Source organism: Microcaecilia unicolor, chromosome 13 (genome assembly GCF_901765095.1).
Source record: "Microcaecilia unicolor chromosome 13, aMicUni1.1, whole genome shotgun sequence".
NCBI classification, from domain to species: Eukaryota; Metazoa; Chordata; class Amphibia; order Gymnophiona; family Siphonopidae; genus Microcaecilia; species Microcaecilia unicolor.
In genome coordinates, this window is record NC_044043.1 from 70,090,198 (window position 1) to 70,112,912 (window position 22,715).

The following is a 22,715-nucleotide window of genomic DNA, read 5'->3' on the forward strand; positions in this document are numbered from 1 at the left end:
CCAATCTCGGTTAAGCTCCTGAGGATCCATTCCTTCTGAACAGGATTCCTTTATGTTTATCCCACACATGTTTGAATTCCGTTACAATATTCCGCCTTGAATAGGAAAAAAGAATCAGATGTCATAATAAACACAAGTCTGATAGATGCCTGTTTACCGACCACGACTAATCTTGCTTCTTTGCATTACAGCAGATTCATTCAATTAAACTATATTTACCCCTGACTTGCATTCAAATGTTGATCCTTTCCCTAGTCATTACACACTTGCATTCTTTTCTTGTTTACCGTTGTAATCTCTTAAGTGCCTACAGTTAGTTCACTCAGTGGCTGTCAAGTTGCTCTATAATGCAGGGCGTTTTGACCATGTTTCCCCACTGTTAATTTCTGAACATTAGCTTCCTGTATCTGCTCATATTCAGTTCAACTTCTTGACTTTGGTGCATAAAGGCCTTCCTTCTGCTCTACTCTACATCTCCAACCTCCTGGTTCCATACACTCCCTCATGTGTACTGCGATCATCCCAAAATGCTACTTTGCAATTCCGCATCTCTCTTGCCTTTGGCTAGACATTACCCGTGAAACAACATGTAGTTATGCTGGACAAAAATTATGGAACACTCTGCCACTGGCAATAAGAATGGAATCCTCCTACCCAAGATTTAAAAAGCAAGTCAAAAGCTGTTTTTTTCTGTGAAACCTTCAAACTTGAAACATTGACTTAAGGGGGGGGGGGGGGGTTCCTTCACTCATCTAACTCTGCTCCTTTCATTTCTCTATAGACACTCATTGGTAGAACTATAAACCTCTTCACTGCATTTTTTAATGTGATTTGCAATCTGTCAAGCCTGTATAAATAAATAAATAAATAATAGAGGATTGGAAGCAGTGTGACCTCATCATACTCTACCAATACCCTACAGGACCAAATTTAAAATTCTATCTCTGATCTTCAGGGTCCTTAGAGGAAATGGTCCAGGACTTAAACAATAAGTTAACTCGCTTCACATTTTTGACACCTCCAAGGTCCTCCCAAGGAGCATCCCTAACTGTGCCCTCACCAAAGGAAATCACATGATGTGGCTCCTGCCATCAGTCTTTCTCAGGAATAGCTCCCACACTCTGAAACTCACTCCCAGAGAGGTTAAACCTATCTCATGACTACCTGAGCTTCAGAAAGCACATGCTCAAACTGAGACCAGATCCAAATACCTTATTCAACTGTACATATATTTTACCCTCTATCTAGGAACGGGATAGTGAATAAGACCGAAAATACTATAATGCCTCTGTATCGTCCATGGTGCGACCACACCTTGAGTATTACGTTCAGTTCTGGTCACCGTATCTCAAAAACGATATAGCGACTTTAGAAAAGGTTCAAACAAGTGATCAAAATGATAAAGGAGATGGAACTCTTCTCGTATGAGGTAAAGCTATGGCTCTTCAGCTTAGAATAGAGACGGATGAGGGGAGATAAGATTGAGGTCTACAAAATCCTGAGTGGTGTAGAATGAGTAGAAGTAAATCAATTTTTTACTCATTCCAAAAGTACAAAGACTAAGGGACACTCGAGGAAGTTACATGGAAATACTTTTAAAACAAATAGGAGGAAATATTTTTTCACTCAACGAATAATTAAGCTCTGGAACTCTTTGCCGGAGGATGTGGAAACAGCGGTTAGCGTATCTGGGTTTAAAAAAGGTTTGGACAAGTTCCTGGAGGAAAAGTCCATAGTCTGCTATTGAGACAGACATGGGGAAGCCACTGCTTGCCCCGGGATTGGCAGCATGGAATGTTGCTGCTAATTGGGTTTCTGCCAGGTACTTGTGACCTGGCTTGGCCATTGTTTGGAAACAGGATACTGGCCTAGATGGACCATTGGTCTGACCCAGTACGGCTATTCTTATGTTCTTATGTTATGTTCTAGCCTCCTCTTTTCTTTATCCCAATGCATTTGTAATACACATCTTATCTGTCTAATATATCTTAACTGCACTTGTCCCTTCTGTTGCCTATTAAGATATTTTTTCGTATTGTGCTGACATTGTGAGTACCATATCTATGTTATATGAATGTTCTGCTGTGCTGCCTATTAAAGTGTTTCCATTGTTTTCTACTGACATTGTATTATATTTCTGTTAAGTGAATGTTCTACTGTGCTGGTGGGGTTTTTTTTTTTTTGCATATAATGTTGTTTATGTCAAACTACACCCGTCGTATGTCACCTTGAATAAATCTGTCCATAAAGGTGGTTTCTAAATCTTAATTAATTAATATGTTTATGAGAAAAATATCTAGAGGCCCTTTCTCCAAGCTGCAGGACGTGTTTTTGCCGCTCGCTGAGGTCCCTTTTACAGCAGTGGCTAAAAAAGCCCAAAAAAGAAATGGCTGTGCAGTTAGTTCGCACTTGTTGTGCGGCCATTTTGTGGAGGTGGAAGCCTATTGCCGTACGCCAACCCTTTAGTAAAAGGCCCCCTATGTAAATAGGGTCTTAAGCATTGAAAATGAGAACCATTTGGAACTGTGGAGATGGGAGGATCTGGTAATAAAGCCAGGTAAATCAAAGCAGCGAGATGGTCAGGCGTTCTACCCCAGAGGTGGGTACATATATATTTCTGAAGTATAAAACTGGCTAAAAATCTTGCAGAACTGTTGACCAGGTCGATGAGACTATGTCCTGATTTCATCTGCACAGCTGGAAGTGATGGACCAGCGGCTGAAAATGTCTCTACTCTACTAAAAACGCAAGATATAAACCAATTAGAACTGAGCTGCTTTTCAAACAATACCATTCAGGTATTACTGACTGGCATGTTTTAGAATTTGGATTTTAAAAAGTTCAGGCTTGGTGGGCTCTCCCTGTCTCTTCCCAAGGGTGAAGCCTACAGGTGTTAAAAATTGAACTTTGAGCACTCTGAACTTTAGCATACCTCCCTGTATCGGTGAGTAATAGGTACTTAAAATGGGATTTGCATGCAATCTTAAAGCATGTTTGGACTCATGTAAAAATGCATGCTAAAACGTAAGTTAAAATGTGTGTTAAGGCTGATGAGTGTGGGGAGGCTAGATTTCTTGGAAAACAGCCTTGCTAATTTTGATGGTTGTAGAGATTATTGCATTTTCTGTCAACAAGCAAGATGAATTGGCCACTCGAGTGAGTGATGTCACGTGATGGCACTAACCAAACTAGTTCTGTCAGAGCTCAATGACATCTAGCAAGATTTTCTGAGTGCGCGTGGGGGCTCCCAGGCAGCTGCCACCTTAGTCTTTTCATCCAAACTGTAGCACAGATGTAGGCTTTTTGTTGTATTTTTCTCACAGTTCTTAGCCATTGAGAGAAAATGTGCTTTCCATTTTGTTTCTTTCCTCTTCCCCCCACTCCCGGGCTTGGTGTCTCCTAAAATTTATTTTCTACAGTTTCCAGTGTCTACCTCATTGGCTGATGGATTGTTCACCATGGCAGACACAATTAATGCCTTCAGAAGTTGCAGGTGTGACTGGAAAATGTCCATCACAGATGTGCACACACCACCAGCTATAAACGCCTGGGATGAGACCACGAGGTATCAAATTATCCCCATTGCACTCCTGCTTCTTGGCTTTAGTTGCTTATCTACAAGAATTCTCCATAGGCAGCAGAATAAATCAGACTTGCATACTGGCCTGTCTTCTCCTAAGTTCTCTATTCAACTGAGGGGACAAGTGAGCGTGCACAGCCACTGGAAACAGAACAGGGCGCCAGGCAATGCGAGACCAGCACGGGTCAAATATTTTAGCTGGCGGGGGTTGAGGACCCCCCACCAACCAAGGTACTTTTGCAGTGGCGGTAGGGGGGGGAGCAGCAGTGGGGGGGCGGAAGCGGTGGCAGGAGGGCGACGACGGGGAGGCCAGCCAAAATGTGCCCCCCTTCACCTTGGGCTCTGGCCCCCCTCCCATTGAGGTCTGGCTATGCCCCTGCCCCAGCCATTAATAACATATCCCTATAAGTGCTGCAGACCAGTAGCTAGAGTTGGTATTGAAACCTGATTCAAAATGAATAGTCACCTATGTACTTTAGACACACACCTACTCTTCTAAACTTCAATGTGATCATATACATATAAAAAGTAACAATCTTAATAGCAAACAACAACGATACCCCAAAGGTTAAAAAAAAAAGTCTGGGGCAAAATTTCCTTGGTCTGGCTGGTTGGATGCTATAGGATACCTGCTCTGAGCTGGAAGATTTCAAGGAACATGATAGCAAAACCTGGCATCAGGAAGCATTGGCAAGAGCCAGACATGGCGTCATAGATCTGACACACTGTTGGCATGAAGTTGGAAAAACAATTCTTTGCACTACTTGTTAAACACAGCATTTTAAAAGAAATACATTTTTTCCTGCTTTCTGATTGGCACCTGAGGGTGCACTGGCATGTCGGGTTTCACCATCACTGCTGGCACATCAAGGTATGCCTGTGATTCTGGTAAAAAGCAAGTGATTTCATATCCAGCAGTGTGGCATGGGTGGAGCCTGACAGATCACTGTGCAGGTACCGCAGTAAAAAACTCTCTTTTAAAATTCTTGTAAAAAATTGAACAAAGGGCTGCTGATTGTGTGGCAAAATGAGGCCCCGCCCCCTTGATACAACCTGTGGCCTACAGGAGGGTGGAGAGGAAGTCCTAATGAATGGAACATTTTCACAGCATGAGATCAGTGTGTGCAACCTGGAGGATGACCTGAGCTAGGGAAAAGCTGAGCCTCTCTGTGATCCTGCTGGGAGACCATACAGTACCATTAAACTCTCTACATGGAGGTCTCCTGTTAAACCCCTTCACACTGCCCTGTCCAGGCAGTGTCCAGTATCCTTAATGCTAGGATTTATCTTGGTCTTTAATAGGATTACCATCCAGCTGGAAAAGAAAATAAGATGATACCTTTTTTATTGGACATAACTTAATACATTTCTTGATTAGCTTTCGAAGGTTGCCCTTCTTCGTCAGATCGGAAATAAGCAAATGTGCTAGCTGACAGTGTATATAAGTGAAAACATTCAAGCATTACTATGACAGTCTGACAGGGTGGGAGGATGCTTATTTCCGATCTGAGGAAGAAGGGCAACCTTCGAAAGCTAATCAAGAAATGTATTAAGTTATGTCCAATAAAAAAGGTATCATCTTATTTTCTTTTCCATGTTTTATTTTGTTTGATTTCTATTGATAACCTTGCCCAGTTGGGTATATGTAGAGGCATATTTTCAAATCACTTAGACTTACAAAGTTACCTAGGAGCCTATGGAACTTTGTAAGTCTAAAGGCTTTGAAAATGAGCCCATAGTAATCTCAGATTTGTTAAATGTTTCTGATATATCCATTGACTTGTTGCCATAATGTTACTGAATTCTATTATTCTGTCTCACTGTATTTTCAAATGTAAGCCACATTGAACCTGAGTTTTCTTGGGATAATGTGGGATATAAATGTTAAAAAAAAAAAAGAGTGGACTAACACGGCTACCACACTCCTCTACATCCAGCTGGATAAATCTAAAAATCAAATCCCTTGTTTCACAGGTTTTATAGAGAAACAAACACATTTTACAGGCGCCAGTGATCTAGCGTTTTCCCTGTGAAGAACAAGCAGAGGATATACCTTGAGTTAGTGCACGGTTTTAGGTGTCATTTCTTTTATGGATTAAGGTTTACAGTGAGCATAGTCAAATAGAAAGTCACTTCAACGCCAGGGAGAATCTGCAACTCATAGACTTGTCACCTGACCAAACTTAATTTGCTCAGACCTCTCTGTACAGCACACTGTGTCTGTGACTTTTCCTGTCACAATATCAAGGTAAAGTTTCCAGAATGCACTTTGGAACTGAATTTTAAGAAACCCAGAGCTGGAGCTACTTGTACCTCTCCTCAATACCCTGAAGATGAAATGGGCCAGACTCAGGAGTAAGCTAAGGAAATACTTCTTTACGGAAAGGGTGGTGGATGCAAGGCACAGCCTCTCGGAGGAGGTGGTGGAAACGAAGACTGTATCTGAATTCAAGAAAGCATTGGACAAGCATATAGGATCTGTAAAGGAGAAGCAAGAATAGCAGATAGTAATGGATGGGCAGGCTAGATAGCAGGGCCACCAAGAGACTGAGCTGGGCCCGGGGCAGGGCCGCCACCCCCCCCCCCCCCCCCCCCCACACACACACACCGGATCGCTGCCGGAACTGCAAGTACCTTGGCTGGTGGGGATCCCGAGGCCCTGCCAACAGAAGAGGTCTTCCTCTAGTGCTGCTCTTTCCTCTGCCGCTTTGCCTGCCCCTGCGGCTACTTTTCTCTCACATCGTGCATGCTCAGTTTTTAAAACCAAGCATGCTCGGCCTGAGGGCCCAGCTGCCGCTTGGCAAGCAATGCAAGGGGGGGCCCGGCACCGGAGTTTTCTCTCTTCTGCTCCTGTAGGGACGCGATCACCCAGGTCCCATCAGCAGCAGAAGAGAGAGACCCCGGCGCTCTGCCCCCTCTCAGTGGCCCTGCTAGATAGGCTATATACTCCCCAATATTCAAAGCTATTTAACCAGCCAGCAGAGCCAGTGTTAGGGGTGGGCAAACAGGGCAATTGCCCTGGACCCCCATCTTAAAGGGGATCCCAAACCTGCCTGAAGTTGAAAGAGAGATGGCCTGAAAGCAAGCTTTGGAGCCCCCTCCCTAGCACCTGCCTTGGGCCCCATCATATATAGCACCGGCCCTGCTGGCCAGACATAGCTGCTGACCGGTTAAATAACATATCAGCGCACAACCACGAATATTCAGCAGAAAATAACCGGTTATCTCTGCTGATTATTGCCTGTTATCACCTAGAGCATAACTGGCTATATCGAGTGATTTATCTGATTAGGCGTGATATTCAGTGCCTAACTGGATAAGTTTAGTAGTGAAATAGGACCACCTTAATAGCTGTCCTATCTTTAACTGCTAAAAAGTTAACCAGTTAGCGCTGAATAAAGGCTATTCTATTTAAGGATTATGTGTAATAGCACTTTGGGTTCTCCTACAGAGCCTGAATTCCATTAGGTTAATATTTCAGGAGAACAGTCTTAATTGGAAACCACAAAGGATGAAGATACAATGCTGTGGTTTGTCTGACCTCAAACATTTTGTGACATTCTCTGTCACCACTGATCATAAAGGCTTTTCTCCAGGGTGTTTGCCTAATATAAGAACATAAGAATAGCCATACTGGGTCAGACCAATGGTCCATCTAGCCCAGTGTCCTGCTTCCAACAGTGGCCAATCCAGGTCACAGGTACCTGGCAGAAACCCCAAAAGTAGCAACATTCCTTGATACGCTGTCCTCACTTGGATTTCAAGGCTCTGTTCTTTCCTGGTTTTCTTCTTCTCTCTCCCAGCGTACCTTTAGCGTATACTCTAGTGGATCCTCCTGTACTTCTATCCCACTGTCAGTTGGTGTACCTCAGTTAAAGTTAAAGTGTGTTAAACGCTAACGTGCTAATACATTTCTATAGGTGCATTAGCATTTGACAAGCATTAGCGTTTAACGTGCATTAAAAATGCTAACGCACCTATAGCACACCTTTGTAAACATAGGCCTTAATCACCTAACTCGTCGTTCCGATTTCCAGATCATTTATAAATATGTTAAATAGCACTGGTCCCAGTACAGATCTCTGCAGCACTCCACTATTAAACCTCCTTCATTGAGAAAAATGACCATTTAACCCTACCATCTGTTTTTCTGTCCAATAACCAATTCCTAATCCACAGAAGGACATTGCCTCCTATCTCATGACTCTTTAATTTTCTCAGGAGTCTCTCATGAGGAACTTTGTCAAAAACTTTCTGAAAATCTATATACACTACATCAACCTTTATCCACGTCTTCAAAGAAATGAAGGAAATTGGTGAGGCAATACTTCCCTTGGCTGAACCTATGCTGATTCTGTCTCAAACCATGTTTGTCTATGTGCTCCATAATTTTATTCTTTATAATAGTTTCCACTATTTTGCCCAACACTGAAGTCAGACTTACCAGTCTGTAATTTCCTGGATCACCCCGGGAACCCTTTTTAAAAAATTGGAGTTATGTTGGCCATCCTCCAATCTTCAGGTTCTATGGACGATTTTAATGACAGGTTACAGATCACTAACAGCAGATCAGCAATTTCATATTTGAGTTCTTTCAGTACCCTGGAGTGTATACCATCCAGTCCAGGTGATTTATCACTCTTTAACTTGCCAATTTGGCTCAGTACGTCTTCCAGGTTCACTGAGATTTCTTTCAGTTCCTCTGCATTGTCATCCTTGAAAACCACTTCCAGTACAGGCAGATTTCTTACGTCTTCTTCTATAAAGACTGAAGCAAAGAATTCATTCAATCTCTCTGCTATGGCCTTATCCTCCCTGAGTGCCCCTTTTGCTCCTTCTACTACTACTACTTATCATTTCTATAGCGCTATTAGACGTACGCAGCGCTGTACACTTGAACATGAAGAGACAGTTCCTGCTGGACAGAGCTTACAATCTTCATGATCTAATGGTTCTACAGATTCCTTCACAGGCTTTCTGCTTCTGATGTACCTGCAGCAAGATTTTTCTTCATATTCTCTTTTGCCTTTCTTTATCAATCGTTCACGGGGAAGCCCCGACCTACATGTCAGACCTTATAGACTTGCCTACTAGGAACGCAAAAAGATCAGCACGCACATTCCTCAATCTCCACTACCCTAACTGCAAAGGGCTAAAATATAAATCCACATACGCGACCAGTTTCTCATACATTTGTGCCCAGCTATGGAACACACTACCGAAGGCCATAAAAACAACGCAAGACCTAACTATCTTCCGAAGGCTACTGAAAACAGATCTGTTCAAGAAGGCATACCATAAACATCCATCTTAAATACTAAATAATAAGACTATACACGACCTAGATACAACCGAAATCTTATCACTTGACTGATTAACCTCTTTTTTAGGCTTCTGGCATTTGTATATAGACACTTCAAATGTAGCTTTTTCCTTGCATCTACAAGCTGCTTTGAAGCTGACAGGGATAATTTGCATCCCTTTACTCTGTTCTCCCATTAAACACTCCTGGCTTTCTTTCACCATTATTGAAACATCTCTATTGGGATTCCCTAAAACTCTTGTTTCAATAGTATCCTTCAAGGATACTCCACACTGAACCATGCACCCCTGAGCGACTGTCAGCTCCCCCCCCCCCCCCACCCCCATCCATTTTAGCTTAAAAGCTGCTCTAACTACTGAGGGAGCTGACACTGGAAGCAAAGCCCCCCTACTACAAAAATTCAGGCAGGTGGCAGTAAATGATGGCATCAGCTGTGGTACAAGTAAAAGAAATATGGGCAGATTGACAGAAAGGAGGCATTGGATGGAGATTTGAACTAGTACATTGAAGATGGCAGGACAGCTCCTTAATTTTGAGAGGAGACAAGGTGACAAATTACAAATGCAGAAGCAAGCACTGGATGGTGCAGTGGCAGGAGGTGGCATTCAGGAGGGGCAGAGAAAAATCTGCAAAGGTCTCCAAGCCAAATCAGACCATTATCAAACTAAGACAGCAAAAAGAACAGTAATTATGTGCGTGACATAAAGTAGCAGGGCTGTCCTTAGGGGGTTGCAAACAAAGCAATTGCCCTGGGCCCCCATACCATATAGGGGCCCCCAAACCTGCCTCAAGCTAAAGGAGGCATAGGCTGGAGGCAAGCTTTTGGGCCCCCTCCCCGGTTTCAGCCCTGGACCCCTGAATTTCTAACACCAGCCCTGGAGCAGGCAGGGAGATATGTGAGTGAGAGCCACGTATATCGGAACAGTAAGCTCATGACTTGCTTGTAACAGAGAGCAGCAACTATACGAATGACCAGTTGCAAAAAATCATAGTCAGTCCAGTGCAGTGAATATATCAGGGGAATTCCAGCAACGTAGAATTTGCACAGAAATCTCCACCTGCAAGGAATTCTACATGTGAAGCCTGATTGTGCCTAGAACGTTGAGAAAGGAATTAGAACGTCCAGGTCAGGATGTTCACAGGTCCTCCAGTATTTACAAAAGACTCTGCCACATGCAGAGCCTTTTATAAAATAAGCAGAAGGACACTGTCAAATATAGGTGTATTTTCTGACACGTACAGTGGGAGGAATAATTTTGCAAAAACATCTACATATAAAAAGAAGAGCAGCATCACTCAGCAGTTTCTTCGTATAAATGCCAACACCTACACATATAGAGGCCTGATTTGAAAAACATATGGGGTTGATATTCAAAGCGATTACTGGCCATAAACAGCTCCTGGCTGGTTAAATCGCCCATTCAGGGCACGGAACCAGTTAGCAACAAATTGTAAAACATAGTAGATGACGGCAGAAAAAGACCTGCATGGTCCATCCAGTCTGCCCAACAAGATAAACTCATATGTGTAAACCTTACCTTGATTTGTACCTGCCTTTTTCAGGGCACAGACCGTACAAGTCTGCCCAGCAGTATTTCCCGCCTCCCAACCACCAGTCCCGCCTCCCATCACTGGCTCTGGCACAGACCATATAAGTCTGCTCTCCACTATCCTCGCCTCCCAACCACCAACCTCTCTTCCCCCACCTTCTCCGCCACCCAATTTTGGCTAAGCTTCTGAGGATCCATTCCTACTGCACCGGATTCCTTTATGCATATCCCACGCATGTTTGAATTCCGTTATCGTTTTCATCTCCACCACCTCCCGCGGGAGGGCATTCCAACGGTTATTTTGAGGATGTTCTGAGGGTGGAGTCAGCACTTGGCTGGTTAAGTGTTGATATTCAGAACTTCTAGGACCACATAAAAGTCAGTCCTGCCTTTATGTGGTATCCCATAGCCCAGTGGTTCCCAAACCTGATCCTGGAGGCACCCCAGCCAGTCATGTTTTCAGGACACCCACAATGAATATTCATGAGAGAGATTGCATGCCCTGCCTCCACATTGTGGATATTCTGAAGACCTGACTGGCTGGGGTGCCTCCAAGACCAGGTTTGGGAACCACTGCCATAACCAGTTAAGTGCTGAATATTGGACTTAACCGACAATGCTTTAGCCGGATCCAGAAATCTGGAAATTTAATGCCAAAGCCCAGACAGGTCCTGGCATTGAATATCTGGGAATAACACCGGTGGCAGTCAGCAAAACACTGAGCATTGCTGGCTGAATATTGACCCCATATGCATATAACAGCAATTAACAAGACAAGCTGCAAAAGATGTTTCTTGTAACTTAATACATGAATGTTAAGAGCAATAACTCTCTCAATCTCTCAAACAAAGCCCTGGCCAGAAATGAGCACTTTTCTAAACGTTGCGCTGCATGCATAGTGATTATATTGTGCTATTTTAATAAATAAAAATAAGAAGAATGTTGCAGAAATTCAATCTATTGTGTGCAGAATTATCAACATTTTGAGCAGAATGTTTTGGTGCATAAAATAGTGAGGTAACGGAATTAGTCCATTTTTTAAAGGTAATAAATAGATACAAAACAAAACAAAAAGATAATAAAATGATACCTTTTTTATAGGACTAATACTTTTTTTTAACTAGCTTTCAAAGGCCAATACCTTCTTCGGGTCAGAAAATCTGACCCCATATTGTACAAGTTCTCAATCTCAGCCAAAGATCCATAAATAGCCGTACTCAGACCCTCCATTTGAACCCCGAGTAGTAAAAGCAAAGACACTTATTAGGACAGAAGAGAAACCAGAATCCATGAGGACAGCAAGAAGCTTACGTGTATCGGTGACAGAGGGACTCGATGCAGATCAGCACCCGCACATTGTCTCGCAGCCGTAGCTGGACTTTACTCTTCAGCTCGCTGTGATCTTAGAGAGAAGAAAATCTGTTAAGCCATAAACTATCCCATGCCTCTATCTACTCAGTTCTAACTGTGCAAGAACAAGAGCAATAATCATGTGTGCCTCTTCCCTGAAGAAAGGTTTTGTGCGCTGAGCTATGTTCACTTTACTCTTGTCTAATTAAATATTCCAGGAGCAATGGGACATCTTTTTGGTTGGGACACTTTCACCTCTGCCTCCCCCATTTCACGTTTCCTAGTAGCTGCTGCTTTGTACAAAAAAGATTGGTTGTACCAAAACCCCAGTGGCCCATCCCTTTTCATTTCCTGTGAACCAGTAATTAGCATATATTCCTCTACAAGCGTCATCCTCCATGGTCCTTGACTTTGAGTCAAGGCTCTCAAGTGGGTTGGATTTTCATGGTAACTGAAGTACATAGTTTAACTTGATTCTTGGGCTAAATATATGCAGAACGATCTAATGCAGGCTTGTCCAACCTATAGCCTGTGGGCCAGAATCCAACCCGTAAAGTGCTTTTTTCTAGCCCTCAGAAGCTTGGCAATTCTTGTGATGCTTATAGGTTTCCCCACCGCAACTCAGCTCTCTGTAAACGAGCTACATGGGGCCGGAAGTTCGGTTGGTCTTGAGACCAACCTGAACTTCCAGCACCACACAGCCCAAGTTTGCAGGGAGCTATGTGGCGGTGGGGAAGCAGGAATCCCACTGTTTCTTCTGCAGCTGAAGCCAGGTGAGGGTAAAGAGACTGGGTGAAGACTGGGGGTGGGGGGGTACATGAGAGAGAGAGACTGGATGAAGGCTGAAAAGGGGACAATGCACCATCATATTTTGCCACTATTTGACGAAACATGATGCAAAATACGATGATGTGTGTTTTGGCCCTCCAAATGTTACAACATATAAAATGTGGCCCCCAATAGAAAAAGGTTGGACAAGCCTGATCTAATGCCCTTAAAACCAGAGCTATTCAGAGACCAAGAGAGCTGGAGATGAGAAGCAACGATTTATCATCATAATTTCAAAAGCACATTAATACGATGTTATAGGAGACTACCTGTAAGCTATCTCAAAATTTTTATCAAGTTTATAAAAGATTTTTTGCTTGTAAAGGAGCTTTTATTAAATGACCCTGGAGGTTACACATGAAATAGACTAGCTTATGTCATAATGCTGTGTGAGAGAGTCTTAAATTCTCAATTGCTGTTTCATTCCATTATTGAAATAACCTTGTTTTTGACACTGGGATTTGCTGTACAGTTGTTCCCCTGATGCAGCCTGAGGGCAAAACATGGCCACGTCGACTATACCAATACAGAATAATTTCTATGATTTATTTGGATTTTGCTCACATTCTTTTCAGTAGTAGCTCAAGGTGAGTTACATTCAGGTACACTAGATATTTCCCTGTCCATGGAGGGCTCATAGTCTAATTTTGTACCTGAGACAATGGAGGGTTAAGAGACTTGCCCAAGATTACACAGAACAGCAGTAGGATTTAAACCAAGTACCCCTGGATATCAAGGCAGGTGCTTTGTATAATGCCGCTGAATATCATGTCTGACTGCCTCGGAACCATACAGCGCTGCGTAACCCTAGTAGTGCTCTAGAAATGTTAAGTAGTAGTAGTAGTAGATAGTGCCGGGATGGAGCTAAAACAGAGTCCAGAAGTTATCTGGGTACCACTGATATTCAGCACTGATACCCGGATAAGGTTTCAATGATCATCTTTATTCTCAGATATTCAGTGCCAGTATTTGGGTATGGCCTGGCACTGAATATCCAGGTATAAATTTAAATGCCACACTCAGCATTTGAAGTCACCACTGACTGTGGTGTTTAAATATTGGGTTGGTGGTTTACAAAATACACACATACATGCTTTTTTGGGGGGGGTACTTCGTACTGTGCATTCATAGGCTGACCCCCGCCTCCTGGATTATGTCTTTGTCAAGATTGTTTTCCAGTGATTACATTGTGTTACATTTCATCCAGGGATTTTAAACATAGACCCCTGACGTAGGCTTGTTGCCGAAACACAATACTGTGTTGGGTCCTGAAGAATAAAGATTGCTTTCCATTATATTCCTCGTCCTGCTGTCTTTTTTGGAAGAGCTCTTCTGATCCTCATTTGGAAGAGCTCTGCTGATCCTCAGCACTCCTCACTCTGGCCTTCGTTTACGTAGTGGCACACAGTCCTCCGCTTTTGCAGTGTTTCCCCCTCCCCCCCCCCCCCCCCCCCCATGGCTTCAACCTAGCCATTCAGTTGCAATTTCTGCCACTTTACCCTACTATTTTATAAAGATGCATACCCGTAGGTACCCATGTGTCTATAAGATAAGCTAAAAATAGGCATCTGTGTGGCCTTCACATAGACAACCTATTATTAAATTACTCTCTAACAGTCTAGTACAAAGACCCAGCGCCAAATACTTAGAGGCCAATATTCAGAAAAATGGGAGGTAGCTAGCCTCCTGCGGTCAGCGCTGAGCCTGAATATTCAATGTTGAACTGTTTCCGGTGACCGGCATTGAATATCTGCTTTGAATTTGGCTGGTTTCAAATGAACCGGTCAAGCCGATATTCAGCACTGGCCAGTTAAGTTGGAACCAGCCAAAGTTATTCTACTATTGACGTGACCTAAGATGGCCATCAAACTTAGCCAGCTTTGTCCTGAAAATCGGCGGATAGCCGGTTATATCATGCGATATAACTGTCTATCTGTTAGGCACTAACCAGATATATTCAGCCAGCTAAGTGCCATTTAGGTGGCTAAATTATTCTGCATATCGAAGGGTTAGTGTAGTATTAGATCAAACACCTGGACTCCTGTTAATCCCCAACTAGAGCATGACTTGAGAATACCTTAATGTAATTACATCGTTACTTTTGATTGGTTTTTCTTAATTGCATTTGTTTTTGATGTCAGATCTATACTTCTGTTTGGTGAAAACATTACAGCTTTCATCCACCAATCCCGGAAGCCTTACAGCCAATTCTCAGGAATGAAAGCTTAAGGCTCCCTTGGGACACTCACCAATGTGGATGTTTGCTGAGAACTGGTAGATCCCAGATACTGGAGCTATGAAACGTCCCGTTGAAAGGTTCATACCAGTTCCTCTGAGGAAAGCACCTTTTGCCAGAGGCTGTGGAGGGAACAGAGAAATATCTTTAAAAACAAACACTATAGAACACAGAAAACTCTGTGGGAAGAGACATGCCAATATTTCTCTCAAGCGCAAATACAGATTTTAGATAAGGAATGACTACAGCAGCCTACGCTACTCAAAACCTGTGGGTATCTTCTGTATATCAAAGGGCATTGTTAGGATTAGCAGGTATTTCCTGGGCCAGCTTTAGGACAGTATAAGCAGGGTAGCCATTTGAGGCACCACATGATAAGGGGCATCATCAGGATCCCTGAGTGTATGCACAATCAGAAGCATCCCACGGTCTCCCACCAATCTAACCTTCCCCTAGGTCACGCAAACCAAAACAGCCATGTTATACCATGACCCCTCACTGTCACCACCCAACCCTTCTCTTCTGGGAGGAATGCCATAATCATGCTCCTCTCCCTAGAGGGAAGGAGGTAAAGGGACCATCAACACAACTTCATTTTCTGGCAGGACACCCACCATCAACAGCTCCACTTATGATGATACATGCCCCAAAGCCAGTCTTGGATGGTTCCATTTAGAATCGAAGAGAAGATGGGCTAGTCTTGGTTTAACCTGTATGGACTGGTAATTTTAATTTCTTTACAGAAACAGGACTTCGAGTCCTTCGAAACAATAAGGCAAATCAAGGATGGCCTATGGCTATTGATAGCTGTAGCTTCACAACTAGTGTCTGAATCACTATGGTATTTCTCCTGTCAAGTGACTATGGTAAAAACCATTTATCACAACTTCAACTTAGAAATAATATTCTATATAGCACCTTACATGAACTATGAAAACCATATAAAGACTTTAAAGAGTTAATTGTAGGCTGTGATAACTTTTATCAGATTGACATCAAAATTATCCAAAGATGTTGTGCAGGAATTTTTGAAACCAGATAAAGTGGAGCTGTATATTCAGTTTCTGGCTCCCACTTAAACATTTCAGAGTGGCCCTTTACTTCTGAGTGGAAGATCGAAGGGTGCTCTTCCGCTGAGCACTCAGGAATCTCGAGGAATGGTGAAGGAGCAGTCTACCCTTCTCAGATACTCCAGCCATACCTGCATCCTCCTCCCACCTACCTCATGTTTCTCTGACTCTCCCTGCTCCAAACAGCTTCAGTGTCCCACATCAGTCTTTGAGCTGCTGTAATGAAAGAAAGCCAGCAAGTAGCTTACGAGTAGATGTACACGCATGCCCCCTTGCACAGGCTTCCTGTTATTAAAGAACCCAGATTCTGCAGTGGCTCAGCTCATTACAGTAACTTAAAGATCATTGCAGGGTGCCAGAATACTGACCCTGCAGATGCCTTTATGCTTCAGAACCCATGCATTTAATGAGCTACATGAGAGGAATTTACGCTAGTGACATCAATTATAACTCCTTTAGAGAAATCTTGTGTTACTTCAATGAAAGGTAACATAAGTTGCCAAGAATCTGGTATTGTCCACTGTCTAATATGTTTATTGGTTAATAGACTTCTATGCTATAAGAAATGTATTCACAGATGGGGCACATTATTCTAACAAAAGAGTAAGGCCTACAACTTTTTTGTTGACTTTTGCTTCTAACATTGGAATGCAATTATTAAAATTTGATATACTGCTCCATCTTCGTGGATTAGAGCAATTTACAATAAAATATTTAAAACATTAGGAGAAAAACTCAATAAAATATGATGAGACAGACTTAAATCATTCATTCAAAAAAAAAAAAAAAGGGGGGGGGGGGCGGCGGGAAATGTAATGGAATAAGGAAGGAACAAGTGAAGATCTGGTCAGAACAAGAGATTCTACCCATATGATGGTTCGAGAAAGTCTCCCTGGAGTTGGTAGATTGTTTCAGTAAGATACTTTTTCCATGGACAAGGAATGAGAGGAGAGCCTTGAGAGACAGTACAGAGGGCATGATTCTGTAATTAATCTATCTAGACTTAATCACTACCTTAAGTACCATGGACCATCATTTTTTTTTTTTCAATTTATAACTTGGTCATTGAAATTTAGGACAATATGTTCATTTGTTTTGGTTCCTTCTTTCATATCAGAAGACAGAGATCAAGGCTCAATAAAAAATATTCTGTACCATTGTGTCTCCATTGTGGAGTGTTTCAGGGGTCAGTGCCAGCTCTGTGGGAGCTCTGGCTGCTTCTGCACCCCCAGTATTAAGCAAATGCCTTCATTTTGTCCAAAGAGGGGTAATTTGTCAAGGGCATAGCACCCCCAGTCATCCTAGAAAGTTGGTACTTATGCCTTGTCTGCTACAAATATATAATATATGTGTGTGTAACCACACAATGAGGAACCCCCCCCTCCCCCTTTGTGGTTTTCTTAGCATAATACAGAAGTGGTTTGCCTTTTCCTTCTCCCACGTTGTGTGAGGCACCACTATGTTGCTGCTGACCAACACGAAGAGGGACATAACCTGGACTGGCAATATTGACAGAACCTGCCCAACTCTAGACCCAAGACATGGAAGGTTAAGTTCAGACTTATTGTAAACCAGGTGAAAGTCAAGATAAGAGAACTGACAAGCTTAACACTTGTGTAGGGTCCATACAATTATGAATGAAGTTAAAGAAATTGAGGCTTAACTATACTAAAACTGAGGGGGCTTGGGCCTGTAAATCTGCCATGGCTTTTTCTTCTTCACAGATATTAGCTGATAACAAAATTGGAACTCTTGTTCCAGAAGTCAAAATCATAAGAAACATTATAGATTCCCATTTATCTATGGAATCTCTAATTCATAGAGTAGTAAAAGCCTCCTTTTTTCACTTGACTATCTGCAGTTTACATCAGTCCTTCAACAAAGATGATCTGGCTAGAATTAGACTTATTGTAACACCCTATAATTAGGTCTAGGCAGGAGACATTTGGGAAGATTTCAGTTGGCCACATGTCGACTATTGGGTCTAAAGTGTTTTGATTATGCAACTTGGTGTTAAAAAAGGCTCTATTGGTTCCTTGTCTTTCATAGGTCAAAATGGAAAACTTTTCTCCAGGTCTCAACCACTAAATTCTGAAGCTGATGATCTCAAGAGCCAGCTCCATGAGTATGGTCTGATATAACTTTGTTTCTCTTCTATTTAGCTGATACTAACAAAAAGAGCTTTACACAGGAGTGGTGTCTCCGAATTAGAGAGCTGCACAAGAATGGGGATCACGGGAATCCTGTGGGGATGGAAGAAGTTGCTGCTGGTTTCCCGTGGAGATGGAAGAAATTGCTATGGGTTCTCACAGGAATGTAGTCAAAATCTCTGGTGATACTACTACTAATTTTCATTTCTATAGCACTACTAGACATATGCAGTGCTGTACACTTAGATGTATGGAACAGTCCCAGCTCGACAGAACTTACTGTACAATCTAATCAAGACAGACAAACAGGATAAATAAGGGAATAGGGATTAAAGTATAGTGGGAATGATTAAAACAGACACAGGTACTGGACAAGTGACTAGGAGTTAGGTAATTTCAGAGAGAGGCTTGGAACACAAAGAGGCTTTTGGAGCACCAGAATGAGACTTGGAATGTCCAGAGAGGCAGCTGAAACTCCAGCACAAGAATGAAGCTTGGAATACTCATTGGTTGAATTGTAAATACCCCCCCCCCCCCCAAAAAAAAATGTGGAAGTTGTTTCCAGGAAGGAGGTGAGAGGCTGTTGGGGGTTGGGAAGAAACATGGTAGAGGAAAGTATGGGTGGGGTACTGAAGAAAGTACGTGCAGGTACGAGTGGAGATGGAGGAGATTAACTGTGGTGATGAGTGAGGATGAAATGGATCTTAATGGGTGCGAGTGAGTATGGGTTAGATTCCAGTGGGGATGGGTGAAATTTCTGTCCCTGTGTAACTCTTTGCTCCAACTGGTTTGGTTTTCCACATAAATGACAGTCATGAACCTCTTTCCCAATTCAGAGTATGTAGAGTACGATTTCAATCTCTTCAAATTACTGATAACCTTCTGGTTAGATCTGTTTTTGCATAGGAATCTTGTAAGTCACGGTTACAACAAGCTGCTTTTGCATAATCTGGATTTACGTTTTTGTTTTTTGTTTTTCTTTTCCATTTACCTGATTTTATATTGTTGTTTTGTGTTTAATATTTATGTTGAGTGTATATAGCATGAACTTGTTTGACTAGGCCCGTTATTTTTTTTTTTTTTTTTGTAGCCCGCGCTTTCCCACTCATGGCAGGCTTTACAAACATATGCACATGTAAACAGTGGCTTTTACACACACATATATCACATACATGTCTAAATACCAATTTCAGAAAGCCACTATTTACAGGTGGATATATATATATCACGTAGAGATTTTAAGGAGACTTGGTTTGGGCAGTTAGTTTGGGGACTTTACATGGATAATTCCTTACAAGGTGATACTGAGCCCGTGACGGTCAGCAATTACAGAGACACTGACTTTAACCCAGATGTTCAATGCTGGGCCTAATCCAGGCCCTGGCATTATATAGTTGGCTCTTTGGCAGGTGCTGGAAGTTATCTGAGCCCCCCAGCTGGTATTCAGATAAAGTTAGGACAGCTTACCAGATTAGCGGACTGAAAATCACCGCTAATCGGGTATATCTCGGCTGTTTGCGGCTTGGGGTGGAGCTTGTGATAGGCCTCCAACATTGTTCCTCAGATAAAAAATCTACATCACTGTGAAGTCATTAACAGTAAGCTTCTGCCCCATTTTTTGCTTTGTTTTGTTTTGTTTTCTCCAATAACGGTAGCTCTACAGTGCAAATATTTTTGAATGGATGAAAATCACTGGGTGGTCACGCTAAAAAAGTCTGTAACTTTGCTGTGTTTAAAGACAATCTCATTCTACTTGGCACATACATGTTGTAGTTAATAACAGTAAATAAAGCTCTATAATTTCAAATTGAAATTCCAAGCTGAGAAAATGGCAAAAAACACTCTAGGGGGGGTTACTTTTTTTTGCACCCTGTAGAACTAGAGCAGTTCTTTATGAAGGAAGACTAAATGTTAGGGCTCTTCAACTCGGAAAAGAGACCACAGAGAGGGGATATGATAAAAGTTATAAAAACATGAGTTGGGTGAAAAGGTTAAATAGGGAATGGTTATTTAACCCATCAAACAGCATTACAATGGGAGGACTCTCCATCAAACTAAAAAATGAGCAGATTGAAAACTAACTATAGAAAGCATGCCAGAGGATGTGTTCAAGGTAGAAAAGAGGTTTGGAAGAGTGCCTGGAGGGAAAGTCTATAAAAATAATTATCCAGGTAGACTTGGGAAAGCCATTAGCTTTCCCTTGAAATGAGCTACAAGAAACAGATCAACTTTTTTGGGTTCTATGCAGTACATGTGACCTGAATAGGCCACTGTCCGAGGTAGGATGCTGACGTGGACAGACTCTGGTCTGACTCTGTGGGAACTGGGGGGTTGAAACTTGGTAGCTCAGGATGAAGGACCTGGATCACAAGGGCAAAGAGAAGGGCAGAGATAAAGTACTCCTTTCTTTCTACCCTCCTTCTTACCTCCAGTGATCCTCCATCTCTTACAATTTCCAGCCATCCCGCTCCCACCAGTGCTCCATGAGGGATGCAGAAAAGGACAAGTGTGAAAAATACATGAGTGTGTGTCCACTTCCTTCTTATCTACAAATTAAGCCCCGTTTAGAACTAACCTTTTTCAATCTCAGTGTAAAAACACAGCTCCAAAAATGTAATTACAGGGAAGTTCCTGAGATTCTTTTCTCAATTAAAGTAATTAAAATTAAGAAAAGATGCAACTTAATTCCAAAACCACTGACTGAGGAGGAACACTGAAGGCAGCAGTAAATTATCTCTGATAAAAGGAGCTTTGCCTCTTCATGTCTTCTGTGGCTTCTGCAGTGACAAGAAACAATGGGAGAGAGTGTGATGATACAGGCAGGCGGGAGGGAGAATAACAGCGACTGCTCCTTCAATCCCACACCACTTTTAACCCCCTACTGCATTTCAGCTGACAAGGTCGCAGCTGATTTCCCAGATATAGTTATTGCCCGTAGGGAGAACATTGCAATGGCCACTTCTCCAGAGACTTTCAGGGATGCAGGAGCAGAATGATTTCCCATGATCACCTGAGATTTCCTTTCAGATCCCTGCGCGCCTGCCTTTGGCTCCCAGTGGGAAAATACCCCTCTAGGCATGAGATGCTCACCCCTGTTTTTTTGTTGTTGTTGTTGTTACATTTGTACCCCGCGCTATCCCCCTCATGGCAGGCTCAGTGCGGCTTACATGGGGCAATGGAGGGTTAAGTGACTTGCCCAGAGTCACAAGGAGCTGCCTGTGCCTGAAGTGGGAATTGATCTCAGTTCCCCAGCAACATTCCATGTAGAAGTCGGCCCTTGCAGATCACCACTGTGGCCGTGCAGGCTTCTGCTTCTGTGAGTCTGACGTCCTGCACGTACGTGCAGGACGTCAGACTCACAGAAACAGAAACCTGCGCAAGCCTTCTACATGGAATGTTGCTAGTGGAATAGCAACATTCCATCTAGAATCTCCAATAGTATCTATTTTATTTTTGTTACATTTGTACCCTGCACTTTCCCACTCATGACAGGCTCAATGCGGCTTACATGGGGCAATGGAGGGTTAAGTGACTTGCCCAGAGTCACAAGGAGCTGCCTGTGCCTGAAGTGGGAATCGAACTCAGTTCCTCAGTTCCCCAGTTCCCCAGGACCAAAGTCCACCACCCTAACCCTAACCACTAGGCCACTCCTCCACTGTTGCTACTATTTGAGATTCTACATGGAATGTTGCTATTCCACTAGCAACATTCCATGTAGAAGTCGGCCCTTGCAGATCACCAATGTGGCCGCGCAGGCTTCTGCTTCTGTGAGTCTGACGTCCTGCACGTCAGACTCACAGAAACAGAAGCCTGCGCAGCTTTCTACATGGAATGTTGCTAGTGGAATAGCAACATTCCATGTAGAATCTCCACTAGAAGCAACATTCCATGTAGAATCTCCAATAGTATCTATTTTATTTTTGTTACATTTGTACCCTGCGCTTTCCCACTCATGGCAGGCTCAATGCGGCTTACATGGGGCAATGGAGGGTTAAGTGACTTGCCCAGAGTCACAAGGAGCTGCCTGTGCCTGAAGTGGGAATCGAACTCAGTTCCTCAGTTCCCCAGGACCAAAGTCCACCACCCTAACCACTAGGCCACTCCTCCACTCCTTTTGCCCTGCCCACTGCTCTCTTACCATCTGAAAGTTGTGAAGCTCTATCAAAGTCTTCCTGTCCACAGTGATCTGCCCCTTCAGCTTGCAGTGGAATGCCTCCTGCACGCGTCTGTATGGCACAATATCTTCCAAGGACAAGAGCAGCGGAGGCAGCTCGCTGGGGTGCTCTTCTGAACGTCGCTCTGTGGCTTCTGAACACACAAAAAATTTCATTTTATCAGTTCCCTTTACCTTAACTAGACAAGATATAATATACTCTATGCAAACTTTTCATACCTATAGGCCATCTCCACCACTTTGAGATTTAGGGGACGTTTTACTAAGCCGCGTAAGCGTCTACGCAAGCCCAACGTGTGCCAAAATGGAGTTACTGCCCGACTACCATGTGGCTCTTGCAGTAATTTCATTTTTGGCGTGGGTCCGCACGTAGGTCATTACTGCCCAGTTACCACATGAGTCTTTACCGCTAAGTCAACGGCTGGCGGTAAGGTCTCAGACCCAAAATGGACAC

At 43.0% G+C, this 22,715-nt stretch overlaps 1 protein-coding gene across 2 annotated transcripts in view; it reads right to left on the reverse strand.

Moving 5' to 3' along the window:
* Nucleotides 1-22,715, reverse strand: part of C1QTNF12 (C1q and TNF related 12) — a 104,244-nt gene that overhangs the window by 17,404 nt on the left and 64,125 nt on the right. For both annotated transcript variants that reach the window (XM_030186120.1, XM_030186119.1), the window contains 3 exons: nt 22,226-22,395; nt 14,881-14,989; nt 11,765-11,855 (listed from right to left, as the gene is read on the reverse strand). In XM_030186120.1, coding sequence (XP_030041980.1) covers nt 11,765-11,855; nt 14,881-14,989; nt 22,226-22,395 — 370 coding nt within the window. The remainder of the gene's footprint in view (nt 1-11,764; nt 11,856-14,880; nt 14,990-22,225; nt 22,396-22,715) is intronic.